A 22928-nucleotide genomic window follows, 5' to 3' on the forward strand; every position below is an offset into this window, starting at 1 on the left:
TATTTTGCTGTAATTAAGTAAAAAGTCTAACCAACTTGTATATTTGCAATGAACACATGTTGTTTAAACCCAGAGTTACATTTACTCGGTTAATCTTTTGGCAAAAATGTACTTTACGAAGTATTTTTTCTGTGCTGTAGTTACTTTTACTTGAGTAATTTTATTATGAAGTATCGCTACTCTTAGTTGAGTAAAATGTCTGGATTCTATACCCAGTGAATGAAAATCAAACATGTTTTAATCAAAAATTCACCAGACAGACACGCAGTTTTTACTAAAGTTTCATAAGGGTTTTTTATTGAAAGAAACTGATTTGGAAAAATTTCTTCTGCCTCATTTTGTAATTATTTATGTAAATTATTTAAATTTTGATATGTAAAATTCCAACATTTCCACTTAACTTTGTACTTTAGTCTAATTGTGTAATTTTTAAAATCTTTAATAATTGATATTTTTGATCAGTTACTCAGTGACTGATTGAGTAGACTTTTTACCAAATACCAAGTCCATTTCGCACACCGATACGGTCCAGCACTGACCTCCAAATCCAAAATGGCTGCCCTGCATAATACAAGGTGTTGAAAGCTACTGTGAAAAAGTTATTCTCACTTGTGTCAGCTTTAATTTTCATGGATTCATGGTTCACAACATTATTATGAATATTAAATAACCTGCATGTCTTGAATGACCAGAAGCCTTCAGTTTGCAGCTGGCCAGATGTGGCATATTTTGCATTTTACCATCTTAACTTCTAGTTTTGAACACATCTTTCCCGCTCAGATGGATCTCACCATCCTCTCAGCGCCTGAATTTATATGCAGCTCATATTTTACAGATTACAAAACCAAGGAGGAAAACAAAGACGGCGACATTTACATACAAATACGCACAATAAAGCCGTTTCCATTTACTAATTGCATTCTAGTTTGGGTTTAAGGTCAGAGGAAACCCCTGCAGGCTGATTTTAACGCTTGCAGGTGAAAGGCAGAAGCTGGATGATTTATCAAAAGCAGCCTGGAGCCAAGTAATAAAAGCTGGTGCTTTATATTCATCGATATCCTCCTGGAGTTCGACTGTCACTGCTCTCTGCTCACATGCAGAAACAAAACGTCCTCGCCTCCGTTTCCTCAGAGAGAGCAGACCGACGTAAGCTCGCCTCAGAGGCCCAAAGGAAACAAGAGATTATAGATTTATCTTGCACTTTTATCAAAAAGCACAGATTGAACGTTTTAACAGCTAGCAGGATGCATTTAGATTGGATAAAAGCAGTTAATTTATATTCGTTATACAATGTTGAGCACCCAGAGGAAATGGATGGGTTACAGCTTAAAAATAAATTCTTTTCCAATTTTAATCTCTCTTTTCTTTGGCTCTTTTTAAAAAAGAAATAAAAATATATATATTAAGTAGCTTTCTTTTCAATTTTCTGACAGCTGTGAGTTATTATTGGAGAAAAACTTCAGAAAAAAGGAAGTAAGCTTAAAATAAAATTACTGATTGAGCCTCAAACATGCTTCAAAACTAGAAACCAGATTACGCTAGATTATTTGTATAATTTTGACATCATAATAATTTGACAAAATCCACCAGAAAAATCAAACCACTGCATCCAGATATTACATGTAGCATTTATATGATAAAAAAATTATTGTATTTCCTGCAGTCGATATGTTTATGTATCAATTTGAAATTTAAAAAATATACCAAAATTAATACTTATTTCATGTGATTGAGGTCAAACTGTTGTGTTCACAGCAAGATAAACTTTAAAAAGAAGCTGGAGGAAGAGATAAATGGGAATAAAAGATGTAAATAAAATCTAAGAAATAAGTGGCAACAATTTATCCAGAAGTTAAAATAAATGAACCATTATAACAAAGTAAATGTCACATCCAAAAATTAGAATAAGTAGAAAAACTAAAAATATGATAAAGTTTAACAATAACATTACAGAAATCACTATTATTCCTGTTTTATCAGATTTATACAGTTCGGTTTCTACTTAGAGGTAGAAACTAACAGAGTTGCACATTTTTAAAGCATTTTTTCCAGTCCGAAGCATTTTATGTTGACTTTGATGTGAGTTTTTAGGTTTACAAAAGCTACAGTAAAGGGGGGAACAAAAGAAAGCGATTGCATCAATTCTGCTAAAATCGACTCTGTTCTGCAAAAAACTGATTGACTTTCAGCAAAAAAATCCAGTTATGAAAGACCAAAACTTGCAAATGTACTTTTTTTTTTTTTCCAGATTTATTTAATCCAGCATCTATTTTCTCTCAGATTTGATGAACTGAAACATCCCAGAATGTGTGTGAACATGATGGGACACAAAGTGACAGGAAATAAATGAGAGAGGGGAAGAAGAATCGTGTTACACGAGGCAAGGAAGGTGGAAAAATGAAGAAAAATCACAGATCAAATTTAATTTCCTAATTCTGCTCTGTTGCGTAATCATTTCCTTCATGTTTTAGTGGCTAATATTTAAACCTAAATGATAAATGGGTAGAAGCAGAGACAGGCTGATTGCCTCCACTAATTAAGATGCCTCAGTTGTTCATGCAGGGGCTGATCATTGGCAGTGAATACACACACGCTCACACACACACACACCCCCCACACACTCACACACACACACTGAAGGAGGAGAGATGACCGCCTTCTTCATCTTTATTAAATTTACATTTATTAATATTTTTGTTGGTGTAAAAGTACATTTTCTTTAATGTTTGTGCTGTCGGCTTTAATCTGTAATAAACAGATTTAGTTTCCGATTCCCTCAGGTGTAAAACACTTTTATTCTGAGGGAAAGTTTCAAAATCATGACCCCTCTATATCCCTTTTTTGTTTCTTCAGTTTTTGTTAAAATTCACCCATAATCTAATCATGTAAATATGTTGCTTAATGGAAACAGAAACAAGCTGTTAAACTCCAAAAAATAGTCAAATTGGAGTCAGTTTGGCATCTTTTAGCAGGATTTCATGATTATTGGGAGGCGAGTAAAACCCTGATCAGTTGTCGATTTCCTGATCTTTATCTGCTTTAAATTATATCTAAATTAACCCCAAAAATGCAAAATGCACCACTGATTCCACAATGTCATTGCTTAAACTAAAATAAAGTCAAAAATTGGGAACTTTTGTGGAAAACTACAGATTTTAAAGCTTACAGGATTCATTTTTATCAGCAATAAGTTATTTTCAGTATGACTTATTTTTTTCTCTCGGGGTTTGTACACTTCTTCCATTTCAAAATGAGAAAAATCTAAAAATTTGAGTCTGAAAAAGTGTCCTTTTTTCTGTTTTGAATATTTAAGTTGAAGAAATGTAACTTGACAAAACTTTCAGATTTTATATACATCTATTTAGTTTATTTTTTTGGCTTGGATCATCTCCATTTCAGAATCTATTACAAGTAAAAACAAATAGGGGCTAAATATAGTTTATTTAAAGTAAGGTTTGTGATCATTATGTTTTTGTTTCTACATGATAAAAATCAGTGTTTTTGTTCTGTTTACTGATATCTAAATAAGACCTTAAGATGTAATTCATTAATTAATTCATCTTAATTTCGCCAAAAATGGTGAATTTACTCTTGAGCTTTTTCATGTTTCATGCAGAAATTAAAAAACCAAAATATTGACGGTTAAAATGTTTAACTTTTTGACAAATATACTAATATATGAAAAGTGTAGTTTTTTTTTTCAGAAATGTTGTAGCTTGATGTTCAAGAAGATTGAAATAAAATAAACTCAGTTTTCTATATTTAGTCAGGGAATGCTAGACTTTGACTATACCTTTGGACCAACTCCATTATTTTGTGTTCTGGCTCTTCAGTGTGGATGTATGACTAAGTGAAGAAGATGCAAAATTAGTTTATTGCTTTAAACAGTTTGCGAACAGAAGCACAAATAGTGTAAACCAACAAAAAGTAAAATGGCTGTAAATACCTGCGACTACAATAAAAATACTTTTGGTTTTCTCCCAGCTGTCATGTTGCACAATCCTGCAATATATTTTAAATTAACTGCTTACAGAATACCATCTGATATATTTTTTCTTTTCTTATTGTAGTTTTCCAACAACTTGCAGGATTTAATTTCTTTGTATATCCTGCGTTGGTTCGGAGAAAACCGAAAACATTCACCATCAACTTTTATATTTTTAATTTACCCAAAATCTACTGATCTTATTTAACTTGTGAGCAATTTTTGTTTTAAAGAAATTGAATCAGTTGCTGCAAGGTCAGTGTTACAATATTCAGAACATTAATCGGTCCATCTTCTACTTTAAATTTAGTTTTACCAAACTTTCCACTCAACATAATCAAACTTGTTCAAAGTGTAAGTGGTTTTTTTATGCCACAGTTTGTGATTTTAATCATTTTTGATAAACCTACAATAGAATTAAACAATTTTAACTTCTTACATTTATAATCTGTGGTTGATTCATCAATTAATCCTTTAAATCCTAACAAGATCAAAGTATTTCTGTGGAAAATAGGACTGATAACACAGAGGATTCTGCTTGCAAATTGCATCTTTTCACATGACAAAATATTTCCCAGCAGCAGGGATTTCACTCTTTAAATGTAAGGCAATTAAGGGAATAAAATGGTAATTTCTTTGCAGACAGAGGAGACTATAATGAGAGGAATGAAAGCAAGAGCAGCAGACAGGATAAGAGACAGAAATGAAGAGAAATTTGCATAAAATCCTTATAATTTCACATTAGTATTTTCTCAAAAGCCATAATCTCTCCTTTTACTATATAAAAAACGTTTCCACCAGCTGGAAGTATGTGAGCAAAATTTAAATGGAAGAAAACTTTATGCACAACTTTTAATGAAAAGCAGCTCTTTTTATTTCTTCTTGGCACTACTGTTTTTTTTTTTTTTACCCCTCCAGGGAGTCTTTTGTGTCCCTTATATGACAGTAGGCTGACAGGAAACGGGGAAGGAGAGGAGGGAAGACATGCGGCAAATATCGTCGGGTCCGGGACTCGAACCCGCGACGGCCGCGTCGAGGACTCAAGGCCTCCAAATACGGGTCGCGCTAACCACTACGCCACCACGGCACGCCCACTACAGGTTTTTTATTGTTGGAGAGGAAATGGGCAGAGAAAGTCTAAAAATCCATAACTGAACCCAGAACAGCGGCGATGAGGACTGCAGCGTCTATAAACGCTCTACTGCTGCACAATTCAATCAGGAAATAATGCGTAGGTGACACTAATACATATACGACTGACTAAAACTATGGTTTTTATTTTCTAAATTAAATCTCAGGGTAACGAAGCGTTTTCATGTAGATCTAAAGAGTAATTCTGATTGGTCAATATCGGGTTCTTCTCTGTTCAAAGGCTTATTGATTAGTTAATTGATTTAACCTTCAGACAATGATTATTAGTAATCTTGGCTAATTTATGAGCATTGCACCATGATGGGGACATGTTCTTTGTCTGAGTTGGGTTTAGGTTGGTTATGTACCAATTGGATAAAGTAGAATGTATTGAATAGAGGCGACTGTTATTATTTTTTTAGCGGCATGAAACGATTACCGTAATCGTGATTAATCAATTACTAAACTAATCAACAACTAATTTAGTGATCAAGTAATCATTAACTGGAGTACAGAGACTCAAAAAATGCCTTTTGCTGAAAGAATAATATTCTTAGATGAGTAAATACGCCAAAATATATACAACAAAATACACATTTTGCATTTAAGATATAAAAAAACGTATGTCTTTAAATCTGTTCTATCCAGAACTTCTCAAGTATCATAGTTCTTGCTTCTGTAAAAAAGATCTTATTAAACACTTTTTGCTCTACAATTTTTAGTTAATCCAAAAACAATAATCAACAGATCAGCTCTACACTATATAGGTGTTAAGTCAAGCAGAAAGGGCTGAGATTTTCACGTTGTTGATAGAAGTATTTCTTAGATGCAGATGCATAATAATGCTGTTACAGTGTCCTAATCTAGTGTGTTTGACAGACATTTTATTAATAAATCTCTTCTTTAAGCTAATAATGCTACACACTGTTTTTGCTCTCTAACATTAACTGTGTTTCCACTGACCATAAAATTGCCCAAATTGAAATTACAAAAATAAATTTGCTTTATGGAAACGTGGCAATTTCTAAAAAATCCTCACGTTTTATGATAGAAAGTTTTTCCACTAGGATCAGGTGTTTTTTTTCCAGCTGTAGCAGAACGAATGTATTTTTGCAAAACTGCAATAGAAACGTTCTTTTCGCATCACATGATCAACATGTTGATGTTGCTATTGGCGATAACGAGATGAAGGCTAGCACTATGGCTGAATTATAAATGTCTCATGTTTACATGCATCGCTGCCATGATTTTAATGACTTACAGCGAGAACAAGCTTACTCTCGTGTGATTTTAATTTCATTTCCTATTTAATGGAAACATTGCAGTTGTGAAAAAGCTTTTTTTCCCCCAACATTAGCAGATTATAAACAAAGATTTGTACACATTTGTAATGGAAAAGCAGCTACTGTTCAACAGACGGTTAGTTTTTGTTAAAAGCTTGATCACTAATTAGTTTTTAATCTAGTTAGATTTTATTTAACAGCTTTTAGACCATTTATAGTCAATATTTTTTATAGCAATGTTAGTTTTAGAACTATTTTGATTCTGCTTTTCTAGAATAACAGTTTAATAGCATGTAAGTATCTGTTTATTTTATTTTTCTACAAATTATTTAATGAACTGTTTTCTTCTCTAAGTGTCCAGCCTTGATTGGGTGTTGGTAAAAAAACATCAGAATTTGTCATTTAATAAGCCTCCATGTGAGGAATTGGTGTCGCACTGGAGTGTTTCAACCCCTTTTCACAAAAACTAACAAGCTAAATCCTTTCTGATCTTAATTAACGGCAGTTTGTCTGAATATTTCAGAAGCTGATGCAAAGCCAGACAGGAAAAGCTTTTCCTTTGCAGCAGCAGATAATTGGAGGGAAATGTCAGCATGGGCATCGAGGAAGAGTCGCCCAGCAGACTCGGATGTGTCTCTGAGCAGTTTTTAAAACGGTTAATGAGTGGATGACCACTTCTGCTAACATTTTCCTCATTTTATGACTATTTGTGGTCATGCAGAAAGTATGATGAGAAATACAGCACATACGTTTCTCCTGCTCAGTCTATTTTCTTTATTTAAAGCTTTTGCATTCGGTAAACTGCCCTTCCTGGTTACTAAATCACTCGGTAATATAAGCCAACTGGACTTTATTGGATCCGTTTTTGGAAAGAAACTACTGAGAAAGGAAGTTATTTGGAAAATAAGCTCCTTTTAATTATCTCAAATTGATTAGAAACGACTATATTCCAAGACTACTGCCCCTCTAATCTGGTTATATGTCTGAATTTTAGTGTAATGTCCTTTCGCCTAGTGGTGATTGTCGAACATCTTGATTTAACCGGCTTGGAATAAATTATTTAGACTCTTAAGTCTATCTGTCTGATATTGGAAACTCCCTCCACCTCTTAAGTTTAAGGGGAAGTCTGGCTACGTTACAGAGAAAGCTGATTTCAGTAAACTGGTATTTAGGATCTCATCATTTTCTTCATCTCGTGACTACAGGTGATGGTCTTTATAAACACAAATTGGTAAATTGAGAGCTTTTATTTATGGTTTATCTTGTTCGTCAACACCAAATATTAGAACAAAACCCATATTTCTCCAGATTATGGCCCCTGATCAGGGTATCAGGGGCCACTAATAATCCATCCTGTTATCACTTCACTGCAAAAACACAAAAACATTACCAAGTATTTTTGATTTACTTTCTAGTGCAAATATCTTAGTTTGTCTTATTTCAAGTTTGCTAACTTGCAAGTAACTTTTTTGGCAAGCTATAGCAGATTGTTTTAAGTCGCTAATTCTTTAATATTGATTGAAAAGTTCCAGTTCCACCGGCAGATTATTTAACTTATAAAACATTTTTTCAATAAGTTATTTTATCTACCAATAGAACAAGAACTTTTTCACAAATATTAAGGAATTATCGACTTAAAAGGTTTGGAAATATGCATTTCCAAACTAACGAAGCATCAAAATAATACCTGTCATTTGCTCAAATAAAAAACTTTAACCAGGCTAACAACCAGGCTTAGTTAAGCCATACATTAGGTATGGCTTAACTAAGCCTGGCTGTTAGCCTGGTCTGGAGCAGGCAGATATCTGGCTTAATCCGCTCTCCTGGTTTTGTGAAACTCCTCTCGTGTTTGCTGTTGTTTACAAAAGATGACACTGGATGAGCTGCAGAATGGATGACCGCTGCACAGATTTATATTCTTTATGTCTCACTAAAATAAATGTGGTCTTGACGGTGATGTAGAGCATCTTAATCTGAAAGGACCAAAAGATAAAAATGTTTCTATTCTCACCAAGAGAGACAACAAATGTCTCACCAAGGTAAAGTTGTTTCTGTCATGAAGAAAGTAATTTATGGAACAGACATAATGCACTTTTACTCAAATAAGTTTTTATATTAGAGCTATAATATAGTTTATTATTGTTTCTCTTGCATTAAATCCCTAATTTCAAGGTGCTGTACGGACAAACAATTGTGCACTTATGCAAACATAAATAAAGTGCAGTAAAAAATAGAAAAATATACTGGAGAATACGAATTTAGACACTAAAATAAAAAGGTAGGACCACTAATGGACTGCAGGATGTCTAGGTGTCCTGAATAGTCTGTGATTCTGTGTGTGAGAGTTTGAATAATGTTGGTTGTGTTTGCGGGGAGGAATATGTTTAGTGGTTATTTGCAGCCCAGGGCAGAATCTGCTGTTGGTAAATGTGATGAAGCTCCATCCAGTGGACAGCCAGTCAGACAGGTGATGGGTGGGATATGAAAGGTCTCCTGGGAGGACTCTGTGTTTTCCTGAGGCTACAGGAAATGGATATGACATCCAGAGAGGGGAGAGGGCATCTTATGGTGTATTTATATATATATTGGACAATATTTCTCAAAAGCTTTTGCATCCCACATGGGGACAGTATGTCAGCAAACTCTCCTCACAGGAATGATGGCGTTTCTTGACTAGATTGCTTTTTACCAAGGTGTTAAGAGATTGAACAAGATGTGAGTAATCAGGAAGACGGAAACTGTTTCCATTTGTTCTTTTATGAGGAGACGGTTGTGGCCTCGTCTGATATTCCTGAAATCCACATTCTTTTGTCACTCCTGACCCTCCATACATTACATCCTTTGTATAATCATATAAGGCGTTGGTTTACGAGTGTTTTAAAGTTTACGTACCAATCATAAAGATGACCTTTGGTTTCTTCTTTTCTGTGCAGCGACCTGCCGAAGGGACCAAAAAAAGTGTTCAAACATTTGATCCAGACCAAGATATAAATCTTTGTTGCCTTTTTGATCACACTTTTTTTCTGTGACCTGAAAACCAGATTTTCATTTTAAAAGGTGACGACCTGAAAATCAAACCTAGACCGTGAACAGTTCACTTAAAAATGTCAAAGTAAGAACGAATCACAACTCAAACATTTCACATTTCACAAGACGCACAGAATCTTTCTCCTTTTCAGTCTTTTTTTTTTTTTAATGCAACAATAAAAATGTCAAACTGGATATTTAAAGATTCCTTTAGATAGAAATCCCATTCAACACTTTTTATTTTTTGTGCTGAATTTTTTAAAAATCCTTATAAGATTTTAAAATTAAATTTTTTTTTTAACCAAAAAGACAGTTTTTGTTGAAACTTGCTGATTAGATGTGCAGTTGCTTAATATTCATAAAGTAAAGATAGGTTAAGCTCATACTTTCACCAAATGTTTCACGATATGTGAGAATAAACCGATACTAACCTGTTCAAGGAGGCATAATAACTAAGTTCTCACCTGACTTAACAGGAAAGTTAAAAAAAAAAGTTACAATAAGCAATAAATCAATTAAAATGAGATTAATAATTTCCATGTGGACAGCAGTCGTCAAAGAGTTGCTCCCCTTTAAAATGCAGCAAAAATTTGTCACTCAGTACAAAGCAGTTAGTTTGCACTACCTGCCACTTTTGCCTGTTTTCCCTGTCAAAGGTTAATGGTTAATATTTTTTGTGAGTAATTTTGGCCACAGAGACTTCATCATACATTTTACTTACTATTGCTTTGTTTATTTATTTTGGATATTTAAAATATTTTCCAGTGCCAGTGTTAAATGTTCTTATAGAAATTAGTGTCTTTATATTTGAGAGCGTGAACTTGCATTAATGTTTGTTTTGAAAACGGTCTCAAATGGATATTATTGTTTATCGCAATAATTTCTGGAACAATGTATCATGCAGGAAAATTTTTTTTGTGACAGCCGTAAAGGTATCTTAATTTAAACTTTTATGAGCATAAATAATAAAACTGACCAATATTAAAGCCTCGCTGCATGACATTCGTGCAGATCTTTAAGTAGCATGAATGCAGAGTTTGTTTTCAAGGCCGTCTGCTGGAGATGAGCGGACATCGGACCTGAATCTACTGACTGCTCTCCCCAGATATTAGCCGGTCAATACTGTTGATGCAGAGCGACAAACCCAAACTCACTCTGGCCGTAGAGGGAAGTTTATTCATGCATCTGGTCAATAATGCTAATAATGCTGCGACACTTTTGGCATTTCCAGATAAAAGGCTGTTTCTAATTAAATCAGCAGCTGGGACAGAAAGTATGGCGTAAAAGTTATTTTTTCTTGCTCATTTTTAATTAGTATATCTAGTAAACTTACTTTCTGTGGTTCCTTCAGCATACTCCTCCTCTTCATCGGCCTGGAGAAAGAGAGATGCTAAGATGTTAACTGTTGTGTTTTAATCTGATTATTAGTTTTTTTTTAGAAATTCAGTCAGCTTTGAAATAATTCACAAGTTGCCACAAGTTTAAATATTGTTTATTGTGTCCAACGTCAAATGTAAATTGTTTTATTCATCTTCATCATGGTCATTTATTTCTTTTTTTAGTTTGCATGGAGAAACTCTTGTTGGTTTACTTGACAACCCAGAACAAAGTGCTAAACTAAGCAGCAGTTTAGCACTTTGTTTTATTTGATGAAATTAGATTACATGTTCAAATTTCATGAGTTAAATGTCTGTAGAGCATAGTTTTGGTCAGGCTGAATAAAAAAATATGTTTTTATTCTTTTAAGTACATTTTCTAGTCCTCATATCCAGATTTTTCAACAAGGGTGTTTATTTTTTGCTTTAAAAGAAGCTAATTGAAACCTACTATTCAGCATTTCCATTAGTTTTTATTTGCTGTGCTACCATGTCAAACAGTCGAAGCAGCAACTATTTAAAAAAGGAAATCAAAACCTACCAAACTGTGACTTGTGTCCCATTGCACTGCATATAAATATGAATTTATTCATATTTATTTCTCACTGATAAACAATCTTTTTGGTCTCAGCAGTTGAAGAACCTTGATGACAAATGTTGCATTTGCAGAAACAAAGATATTTAATTAATAATTTAAGGCTCTCCATGAAAAACTGTTTACAAAATTCAACAAACCTGAGAATTAGATTTGAGTTTTTGACTGGAAATCAATGTGAACCACATCAAAAACACTGAGTCATTTCTATTCAGTTGAATAAAAATAAAAGAAGAAATGCATCCAAAGTAGTGGGTTAATGTAGCAGTGAGTCTGTTGGCATTTTAAACAGTGCAGATTGTGCAACGCATTCAGAAAAATCTGAAACAAACAACTATTGTCTTCCCTCCTAACAATCCGGCGTGAGCTTTCATCACCTCCTGCTTTTCTTTCACGTCCCACTGAAATGCGTTTGGATCTGCAAAGGCCTCTCTTAACGTCTAAAGAATGGCTTTCATTATGCACTGAATGCTCAGTAAGGTGACTGTCTGGCAGCTACGTGCAGAAAAAAACGCATAACTGCTAAATGTGTTCTCATTCCAGTCCGAGGCGGCTCCAGACAATAAGTTTTGTGCTTTTTTTTTGTCAAAGCAAAATCAAAGCCAGCAGCACGGCAAACATAATAGATCTTTTGATGTAACGTTTCATGAAGCGGCCGTGTGAGTTTTAATTTGATTCGATCCGCCGTTCTGACACAACTCCCAGAAGATTTATCAGCATTTCTGTAAACAGGAGGTAATTAAAAACCGCTCTCACATCACGAATGACTCAGGTTGCTCCGACACCTACAGTGTTTTCATCTAACTGGGTCCTCCAACAGTGATACTCATTTTATTAGGGCGAAAGTTAATAGTTGTTTGACATTTAGAAATCGAATCCATGAGATGAGATCAGGGTGAATAATTAACAATGTTACACACAAGACTTTTTTATGTTTTGGAAGTTAAATATGTAAATGTTAAATAATTTCTTGTAACTGGGCAAATCTGTACTCCTTGTTGCAATAAAACTGCAACTTTGTGTATTTTCTTTTCTGCTTTGGTTTGCTTTTCACTGGATAAATATTGGAGATAAACCCCAAAAGCACAATTACAGAGATAGGAAGCAGTATCTGACATTCTCTAACTGCTGCTAATGGCTAATGGATGAATGTGAGAAAATAAATTGCATCATAAAAATGAAACTTTGGTCAAGCAACAAATGCAAAGCAAATATGACAGTAGAGCTCTTTTCTGATTTATTCTGCATGTATAAAGTGGTGGAGGAGAAAAATGGACAAGTGTTTATCAGGAAGAGAACAGAAGATTACAAATAAAACTGGATATCCTTTCCCTTATGATTTTAAACAAGACAAATTTAATATTCAGGATTACAAATAAGAGCAATGTAATACCAGTGGCTCTCCAGTAGGTGGTGACGATGTCAACATTAAAGACAAAAATACCAAAACAATTCTGAGCAGATGAAAAAAATGACGACCTTCTTAAACAGAAAATGTAATCAAGAAGCACATTTGTCAAGTTTTAACGTCTCACAAACAATGTTTAGGTTAAGAGGGAAATCAACATATTTACACCAACATGTTCAGCTAGTCGTGGATCTTCTTAACAACCGCAATGATGAGTGTCAGGGTATTCTGCTGATTATTCTGATGATTAATTGAGTAATCGAATAAAGATTTTATAAAATAAAATATTGGTAAATTCTACCATAAGAGCAGTATTACTACTGCTCTTATCACCTGCGGATTTATCACTCCGCAGGTGATAAATCAAGTTTTTATCACCTGTGGATTTTAGCAAAAGTTAAATCTTATTTTGGTTTTAAGGACTTTGAAGGACTTACCCATGCCTTCATTACATCTCGTTTGGATTATTGCATTTCATTATATAGAGGCATGGATAAATCACAGATGCAGCGACTTCAAATCATCCAGAACGCAGCAGCACGACTTCTTACAGGAACCAGGAAGCGTGACCATATAAGGCCCATACTGGCCTCGTTACACTGGCTGCCTGTTTTTTATCGAATAGATTTTAAGATTCTTTTATTAACTTATAAAGTTTTAAATGGATTAGCTCCCCCTTATCTTCGGGACCTTTTAAAATTTCAGTCTGTGTCCAGAACCCTACGTTCAAATAATCAGCTTTTACTGACAGTTCCTCGGACCCGACTTCAGAGGAAAGGAGATCGGGCTTTTGCTGTTGTTGGTCCTCCTCTATGGAACAATCTTCCTTTCCAAATTAGATCTGCCCACAGCCTGGATCATTTTAAATCGCTTCTTAAAACTCATTTTTATTCCTTAGCATTTAATTAAACTAGTGTTTTGATACTCTGTTTTTATTCATTTGTGTTATTGTCATTCTTGTACAGCACTTTGGTGCAGTTTTATGCCTGTTTTTAAAGTGCTATATAAATAAATTTGACATTGACATTACTAACATTGGGTCAAATTTTTACATTTGTGCATCAATATAATTACTTTTCTGTAGTTTATGACCCTGTAACAATAATAGCTCACTTTTTAAATAAGCACAAATTACACAAAAATCTGAAAATATATTAAATTTAATAATAAAGCAGGAGGCTCCAGACACTTCTGAAGAATGCATACTACAGTTTTAGTTTCTGTATTCATCAGTCAGTGTAACAGATGAACTCTCACCTTGTCCAGCCATTTACAGCTTTTCTGTTCATGTGAACGACTGGATTTGGTTCCTTCGTCACACAGAAACATCTACCAGCTCTGTACCGCCACGTTGCGCTCCGCCACCCAGTTGTTGCAGTCGAGATAATGATTAATTTATTTTCCAGTTCTTCCGTAAAGCTACACTTTCGTTAATGATCAACTACTACAGCACAGCCGCCCGCAGTGTTCAGTTTATAACCTGTATAAACACACCAGCCGCGCTCTTCCCCGCCGTTCGCTCTGAACCGGCCACCAGGCAGCAGCTCCGGCAGGAGGAAGGGTTCCTACTCCAGGCATCGTGTTACTTATTTTAAGGATGCTTACTGTTTCCTCGAAAAACGATATACAGTAAACATCGTCATTGTCATCAATTAATGAAATAATTGATAATCGAACTTAAAAATTGGACGTTCCTCATTCGAAGAATCGCTACATTATGCTGCTACCACTTAGCTTTTGTCAACAACTCGTAGGCGGAAGTGAGAGCATTGGACAACAAAATTACCCGGCTGCAACAAGGTGTGCTAATTAATAAAACGCAATTTAGGAAAGCCTTGAGGCAGGTAATTTTCCTTGAGGAATTTTAATAATCAAGGTACTCTAATCATTCGAGGAATCGTTGCAGCCCTAATCTGAAGCCTGCTGATGTCTGGTAACCCAATTGAGAAGTCTGGGTTAGGAATTGCTACCAAAACACTTCAGCTCAACTCTGTGGCTTTGGGATGAATTGGAGCAGAGTCTGCAAGTCAGGTCTTCCCATCCAACATCAGTGTCTGACCTCAGAAATGGACTTATGGAAGAATTGGGGAGTTTTTCCCATAAAAACACTCCTGAATATTATAGACAGGCTTCATAGAGGAGATGTTGTTGGGTCAGCGTTATAATAAAGCCCTTCAGTAAAAAACGGGATGTCAAAGTTCATGAGCGTGAATACTTCTGGTGTTATTTGTTTTTATTGTGGTATAATAAAACCAAAGTCAGGGCTTTGACTGCAGAGGTGATTACAACATTTGGATGCCTGTTACTGTGAAGCCCAAGCATAGCTGGAGTTTGGGGATCAGTGGAGCCTCTCGGGTAAAAGCGGAGCCCAGCGCTGTTATTGGTGATAAATAAAAGGTGCCAGTGTGGAGGAGTGGGTGCCAGTAACAAGCCAGCTTGTCATGTGGGTACACCAACTGGTGTGATGACTCAGAGGCAGAAACACATGCACGGCACACAGCTCTCCCACGCGATCGGTATAAAATATTCATGCACGAACGCCAAAACCGTCAGTAAGATGCACTGATCAGTTCATTTCTAGGGATACAGTAGGGACGATGCACTCAGGCTTACACAAATATCCAAAAATAACTCCCTCTGTTATAGATATTTACTCCTTTTATTCACTTGGCATTTATTGGAATCTGATTTTGTGCGTTAAACCCATTTTCTGTTGTGCATGTTAACATAAATCTTTAGTTGTTTATAAATTTAATTTCATGATACACCAGACAGTCTGTTAGACTCGGTTTGATTGGGGACCAAACTTGCAACATTTGTTATATTTTCAGCTGCTGTGGTTCACTTTCACACAGCACTGAGTCAAACAAACCAAATTAATCAAATCCTGTTCCCCTCCTCGCCTGTAGTGGCGCTGCACTAGGAACTACCAAAGGAAATGACATAAAAACCTCTGAACAAGCATCATCCTCCAACCGCTTCCTGTCGTCGTCTTCATCTTTTTCTGTCAATAGTAACATCCTCTTGTTGATCACGTGACTCACATGATGTGGAAAAAATGTTTCCATTGTAGTTTTGCAAATATATAATATTCTTGATGTCATGATATATATATTTTTTACCTGCTCCAGTCCTCTACAGTAGAAGGAAGGTCTGGATGTTCCTGAGTTGATTTTTCGTCTGTTGACCATATTGGATTTAACAAAACATTTCTTGCGCTTGCAGTGGATGGCCAGTAGTTGGCAGTGTGTGGCACTAGTGTCCACTTCGGTGGTCTGTGTGCATTTATAACATAAAAATCCACAAGAAACACAAGAAAATGGGTTCTAGATGGCTGTCCACTGCAGCGACCGCTAAGCATGAGAGGCATAAAGTCCTTTTCTGTTTTTTTTTTTTAAGAGAAAAACAATTGTTGGTTTGGAACAAGGAGAAACTGCGGAGAGACTAAAAGAATTATGTTTTCCACCCGGTCTGATGGCTTTGAACCTATTTTTCAAAAGGAGTTGAAATTATGATTTAATCAAGGTGAAAGAAAACGGGGAAGAAACCTTTCCTTCGCTTTTAAAACTGTAGAGTTAAAAGGAAATTATCTGAACTCTGGAGAGTTTTCCAAATCCTGCTGCTCTAAAGGATTGCTGTTATGAAGCGACCCCCCCGTTCTGGATTTTCCAGACATGAAAGAAGATGCTTCTGTGTAGCTGATGCAGTTTTTTTATTTTTTATTTTTGCTCATTAATCGCCTGATGAGGCTGAGCAGTGATAGGAAACAGCCGCTGGCAGAAAGCAGAGCTGCAGCTGCTCAGCTTGGATGTGATGCTGACAGAAACTCTGGCTGCGAACTCGCTGGCGCCTCAGCTTTGGGTCCATTTGTGAATGAAACCTTGGTGTTAATGATGCGGTGTAGCCGCTGCTTCATTAGCCAAGGGAAGACCGAACCTTTTGGGATCTATTCTCTAATGAGATATGACACAAATACAGTCGCTTCAGCACAGACGCAACCCTGCAGCTTCCCCGAAAACATGAATAAAAATATGACACCAGCTATAAACTGTGCCACAGCCTTTGTTTAAGGCAAGGCTGGCAAACTAGTTTCCCCTCTGTGTTACGTAAAAGTTGTTATGATGAAAAATTAGGTCAGAAAGAGTCTCACTACTTTAATTATTATTCACTGCGACTGCAGAATAGGTATAAAGGAAATAAAAGCTAATTTAATTTGTCTAACAGAAAAAGATGCAAAAGCATGCAGACATCTTGAAATGTTTTTTTTTTCAGGTTGTGTTTTGTTTATGATTTTTATGTGACAGACTTTCTTAAGGCAGCTCATAATTGTGAAGTAAATGAAAAAACTGCATGTTTTCTTTTCAGTCCATCAGAAAAAGGAGCATAGCTGGAGATGGGAAATTTTAAAAATAAATTCTCCAATTTGTTTTATACCACTTCAGATTTCTGATTTCTTGTTTTTTTCTGATGTTCCTTTCTAAAAAAGAATTTAGAACAGACAGATAATTTTCACTAAAGGTGGCTGTGAGTTGTACGATGGAGTATAAGGGCCAGGATATGATAACTATTGTTTAATTATGAGAATATAATCATAATATTTGCAAAATAAAGGAGCAATATTATCAGAAAATCATCTTAAAATTAGGAGAAATGTAATTTTAATGAAAAAAAGCTAACGGATCAAGATCTGACGTGGCCACATCGGTCCGTGTCGTTCTCTTTAAAATAGACATCGTTGTTTGTGCAAAGGTTTCAAAGTCCCGCTATTAATAATAATTTGATGCTGATCTGTTAATATATGAAGTATTTCCTTATAAACTAATACCAAAGTATAACTTAAGATTCTCAACCTTTCTAATTCAAATTAGAAAGGTTTTTCTGTAACATTTCTCATAAAATTACTACTTAATGTTTCTAATATTACCCCTGTATTCTTGTAATATTATGACATTATTCTCGTAATAAAAACAAAGAAAGAAATTGTAGCCTGGCTCTAATGTTTAAAGTTCAAATAAGTAGAAGGTGTCAAACAAGATGGTGGCACTTGGTGCACTGACATCACTTTGAACTAAAGAAACCCAAGGAGTGCATTGGTAAAAAAAAAAATCCTGATTCTCCAAAAAAGTTAAACATTCAAAAACCAAAAAATTGGTTAATTGGTAAAAATCTTTACTTAGATGCTGGTCGAAACCCGAAGAAGAACTTGCAACTCTAATTACACTGACATGCTAAAGTATGAATACTTTTTTCAGGTTGTGCCGACATGCTAAAGTATGAATACTTTAGCATGTCGGCCGTGGCGCCGCTCTTTCATCAGGAATTAATCAGAGCAGGTGGACAGTTTGGGAATAATTGGAAAAAACTTCCAAGAAATTGGACAGCACATGTCAAAACCTCCTGCTGCAATCCTCTTTGAGCACCACGATTACTCAACCCATCTCCTCCTCACATCAGACGCTGCAAATACAGGGCGACGGGGCGTTGCTGCGTCTTTGTTCCACTTCGCAGGACGCACCGCGTCCCCCTTCGGCGTGGCGAGAGGTTGCGCAGGACATGGCCGTCTTCAGTGAGTCGTTCTCGCTTGGTTTGTTTGCACGCCTCTCGCCCTCCAGCCTCTCTGCGTTTTACCTCTACATGGATTAATGACTTACAGTATGAATAGAGCGGCCTCTGCCCAGGCTTTGAACGTGTCTGAATAATGAGTGGATGACATCATTTGGTCATTGATCAGCCTCATTCAAAGGTCAACGTATTCTGGCTCCACAAAGAGCGTCAACCAGTTGTGAAGCCCTGAGAGAGGAGGGACAGTCAGGACTCGGGTAAGGAAGCTCTGCGATTAACTTAAAGACAAAACGTCAGACTGCTTGGTTTGGTTTTCCTGTGAAAGTGGAGCAGATTCAGGGTTTATTTCACCTCATGTAGCCACTTCATGCAGATGAATGAGCAGGCTCTTAAAGGACTCATTAAACTCCAGGTCGTAGTTCCCCCTATTGAGCAGGTGAAATAATGACTATGAAGGGCTTTCTGAGCATTTCCTGTAGATTGAATGTGTTTCAAAGAGAGATGCTAAAAATGTTTAAACTTACAATTAATTGTCGATTAATGGTTTATTAGACAGAAATAAGTTCAATTCGATTAACTTATAAGGTCCGCTTATACCTTCTTCGTTGTAGTTTGGCCGCCGTACAGCAGAGGGCGTCGCTGGTCATTTTTAAGCGGCGATAGCGGCGGTGTCACATAACAGGGAAGAGAGTCCGGTTTAGGGTGAAAAATGCACTTTTTAGGTTTCGTTTCAAAATGTAAACACTCGACAAGCTCCTTAACTTTGACGGAGGAACTTCAGCTGATGGGCCGGAGTATCTTAGAGCTGTTATTAATTAATGTAGTTCATGGAATGACGTGTTAATATTCCTTTAACAGCAATACAACAATAAGTACTCAAAAGATCTATGCAAGACTAGCATTACCTTAATATATTTTTACTCAAGTAAAAGTAGCCGTCCAAGAAATTACTCAAGAGTAAAAAGGTATTTGGTACAAAGCTACTCAAGTATTGAGTAGCTGATCAAATCATTAATCATTTGATATTTTAAAATTACATAATTTGTATTTTAAGTACAAAATGACAATAATTCATATAAGTAACAGAAAAAATCAGGCAAAATAAAATTTTTCAAATCCGTTTCTTTCAATGTAAAGCGTATTAAAGTTTAATAAAAATTGCGTGCGTCTGTTGAATTTTTGTTTAAAAACTGTTTTTAATTCAGTGGGTAGAAAATCCAGACATTTTACTTAAGAGTAGCAATACTCCATAATAAAATTACTCAAGTAAAACTAAAAATACTCCTAAAAGTAAAATTTTTCAATAAAGTTACTCAAGTAAAAGTAACTAAGTAAATGTAACCAGTTACTAATAAACTGGCAACAAGACAATGCTACTGTTTGAAAGCTTCTCTGTTCATGGGGAATTAAATCTTTTACTTTTCTATTCAGCAACTTAAGAGGTTCCTGTCTTGTTATATTTTATAAATGTGTGTAAGTTTAACAATGTGAGAACCACAATTTTATCTTTATTCAGTCTGTACTTAATACAACTGACACAAAATAATGTTTTTTATTCAACATATTGTGAAAAATGTAGGTCTTTATGTTATAGAAAGACATCTGTCCCTCTTTATACAAGACAAAAATGGCCGCTTATCAATAACTTTCACCCCTGACACTCATATTTTCCTTTATATATTATTTCTCAGTCTTCTTACCTAACTCAGGACTTGGTAGAATCGGCCGTAGTTTTTTGTATTTGGGTTTTCTTGGGCTGCGTTCTTCCCGACAGTTGCAGTCGAGCATCGTCTGACTGGATTTGAACTGCCGGTGAACTCCTCCTCTGCAGATGTTCGCTGAGTTTTAAGCCTGTGTTTTGCCAGATGGATTCAGGTCACTGATGTGTTGAAAGGTGAACGTCGGTCATCTCCATCCGGAGATGTTTTTGTCTATTTCCGGCTACATTCATCCATTCCTTCACTTCCTATCAGGGTTTTTTTTTTTTTGTCCCTGCTGCTAAGAGCTTCAGGAGTTTGATGCTGTCACAGTAAGAAGAGAGCGCAACAAAACATTTTACTGGGAGGTCATCAAAACAAGCATTAATATCTTATAGATGGAGAGTGATCTAAAAAAAAATAAACCGGGTGCCCGCTTCTGAAGAACTAAAAAAGGGAAGAACTAAATAAGTATATAAAGGTCTTAATGTGAGCAAAAAAAGAACCAATTTCAGCTACATGCTATCAAGCTTAGTTTGTCGGCCCCCAAAATGAGACATCTGTGATAAATTAGCATAATCAGAGACAGAGAAACAATATACAACATTATATAAAATATATTTAAACACATAAATTTTATGTAAGCCTTTTATAAGTTTTTCACTGTCACCTCTTCTTTTAAGAGCAGGCACAAATGCCAAAACGTGAACTCCGGTCCGCCTAAAAACCTCGGTCTCAGTTTGGCTGGAGTGAACTCTGGTGCAGCATGAATGCTAAACTTAATAGAGACAGCTCCAAAAGCAGGAGGTGGACCACAGTGCAGGGCATTCTGGGTAAAAACAACCTAAACAAATGAGCTAGTCTACCACTAGTGGGAGAAATGGCTTATAGTCTTTTACCAAAGACAAAAGTGAAATGCTAAAAACGGTAAAATATGATGGTAATCTATTTTTGATTACATTTTGTGAAGAAGGAAGTTGCACTCATGTCTTCTTCAAAGGTTTTTGTGTTGTTTGCTTCGGTTGTTCTTGGTGCAGCGCCACCATAGGCGAGGAGGGGGACAGGTTTTCAAATAGTTTGGCTCGTTTGACACAGTGCAGTGTGAAAGCAAAAATGTAACAAATGTTGCAACCTTGGTCCCCAATCAAACCAAGAAAAACTCCCTTAAAGGTACACAGTTAGTATTTGGGGCAAACGGATGTTTTTCACTAACAGCTCCCTGATCTGAAATCATTAAATTGAAGACATGGCGAGAAAAACGGGAGGCGCAGAGAGTGTGTATATGTGAAAAAAAGCCTACCTGGTTAGAAAACAGCCTTAGAGAATCAAAAGTGGAAAAGGGCTCAGAAAGATGTTTTGAGTCGTTTAGTTGGATGAGAGATCAGACAGAGGTTGGAGTTGTTGCTCCACCGACAGCAGCACCAGATTGTGTGGAGGAATGGAGCTGATTTGAAACGCTGCCAAACGTTGCACAACAATGCCTCCTATCTCAGGACATTTGCAGCGCTGAATCATCTGGCCTTTGAGACGAGCTCACCGACACCTTTTTATTTTTTAAAGCTGCTTTGAAGCTGTCGCTCATGTTTGAAACCAAGGAGGAAGCGAGGAGAAAAGAAGAGCGCCGGATGTGGAAATCAAAGTTTATCTGGTTGGTGATCTTCATTTAAAATGCAATCAAAGAGAAATATTTAAATATTAATATTAAAGTAAGGTTAAAAAGGCTAAAGAGGAACCTTCTGGATTTGGATAAACATAAGAACACTACAGGATTTTCTACACTTTTATCTTTATGGAGTTTTTGTCAAGTTTTTATGAGTTAAAGGTAAAAGCTTCACAATAGGTTCTACCAAGTACTTTTGGTCTAGTTTCTAGATATCTTAGTACACTTGAATTAAGACAAAACTAACTTACAAGTGAGTTTCAGCAATTTATAAATGCTTGTTTTAAGTAAATAATTCCTTAATATTGATGAAAAAGTACCAGTTCTGTTAGCAAATTATTTCACTTATAACAAGACTTTTTCCCAAGTTATAAATCAAATTATCTGCCAGTGGAACTAGTACTTTTTCATCGATATCAAGGTATTATTTACTTAAAACAAGCTCCTGTTTCTTGCTGAAAGGTTACTTGTGTATAAGTGTTTCTCTTTTCAAGTATACGAAGATACCTGTCCCAGGAACTAGACCTAAAATACTTGGTAAGGTTTTGTTTTCGCAGTGCAGTTTGAATAATTACTGCATTTATCAGCGCATGTTTTCATGCACAGTGCTGGGAAATCATCTCACCTGATTTTCTTTGTGGGTTTCCTCTGCCAGGCTGCCGATTTCCCCCAGCAGATTGAGATCCAGTTCACTCGGACCTGAACACAGATAAACCCAGTCATTAACTCATAACAGGATCACTTTAACAGCTTGGTATTTTAGGAACAGAGAGAAAAAAGTACACCCCCTTTCAATCAGTTTAATGCATCAGGAAATAATAAAATGTTCTGCTATTTACTAGGTTAAATAAATTATTTAAATTCACTTTAATGTGTAAAAAAAAACATAATACACACTCTTCAGATGAGAAAAGATGTGCATGAAGAAGTAAGTACACCCCTCCTGTTTCAATAAAATTTAAGATCTGATAAACTTTATTTACTAGGAGCTACTTGCTCTTATTTATTAAGAATTTTACAGCATAGCCTGGCAAGGTTATGTCTAAGTAAACACAAAACTAGTGGAACAATTGTCTTTCAAACAGATGAGGTAAAGCAGATTACCAAAAACTCAAACTAACTGTAAAGCACGGTGTTGGTGGGGTGATGATGTAGGCCTAATTTACAGCTTTGCTGTAAACAAATAAGGCCGTCTATTCGACAG

At 35.8% G+C, this 22928-nt stretch overlaps 1 protein-coding gene across 1 annotated transcript in view; it reads right to left on the minus strand.

Annotated features, from left to right (window-relative positions):
• The window catches only part of ak5 (adenylate kinase 5), a 98582-nt gene that overhangs the window by 15685 nt on the left and 59969 nt on the right, over nucleotides 1-22928 (minus strand). Inside the window, exons 8-10 of the mRNA XM_028020858.1 lie at nucleotides 22350-22423; nucleotides 10760-10799; nucleotides 9292-9336 (exon numbers count right to left, since the gene is read on the minus strand). Coding sequence (XP_027876659.1) covers nucleotides 9292-9336; nucleotides 10760-10799; nucleotides 22350-22423 — 159 coding nt within the window. The remainder of the gene's footprint in view (nucleotides 1-9291; nucleotides 9337-10759; nucleotides 10800-22349; nucleotides 22424-22928) is intronic.

Source organism: Xiphophorus couchianus, chromosome 6 (assembly GCF_001444195.1).
Source record: "Xiphophorus couchianus chromosome 6, X_couchianus-1.0, whole genome shotgun sequence".
NCBI lineage: Eukaryota > Metazoa > Chordata > Actinopteri > Cyprinodontiformes > Poeciliidae > Xiphophorus > Xiphophorus couchianus.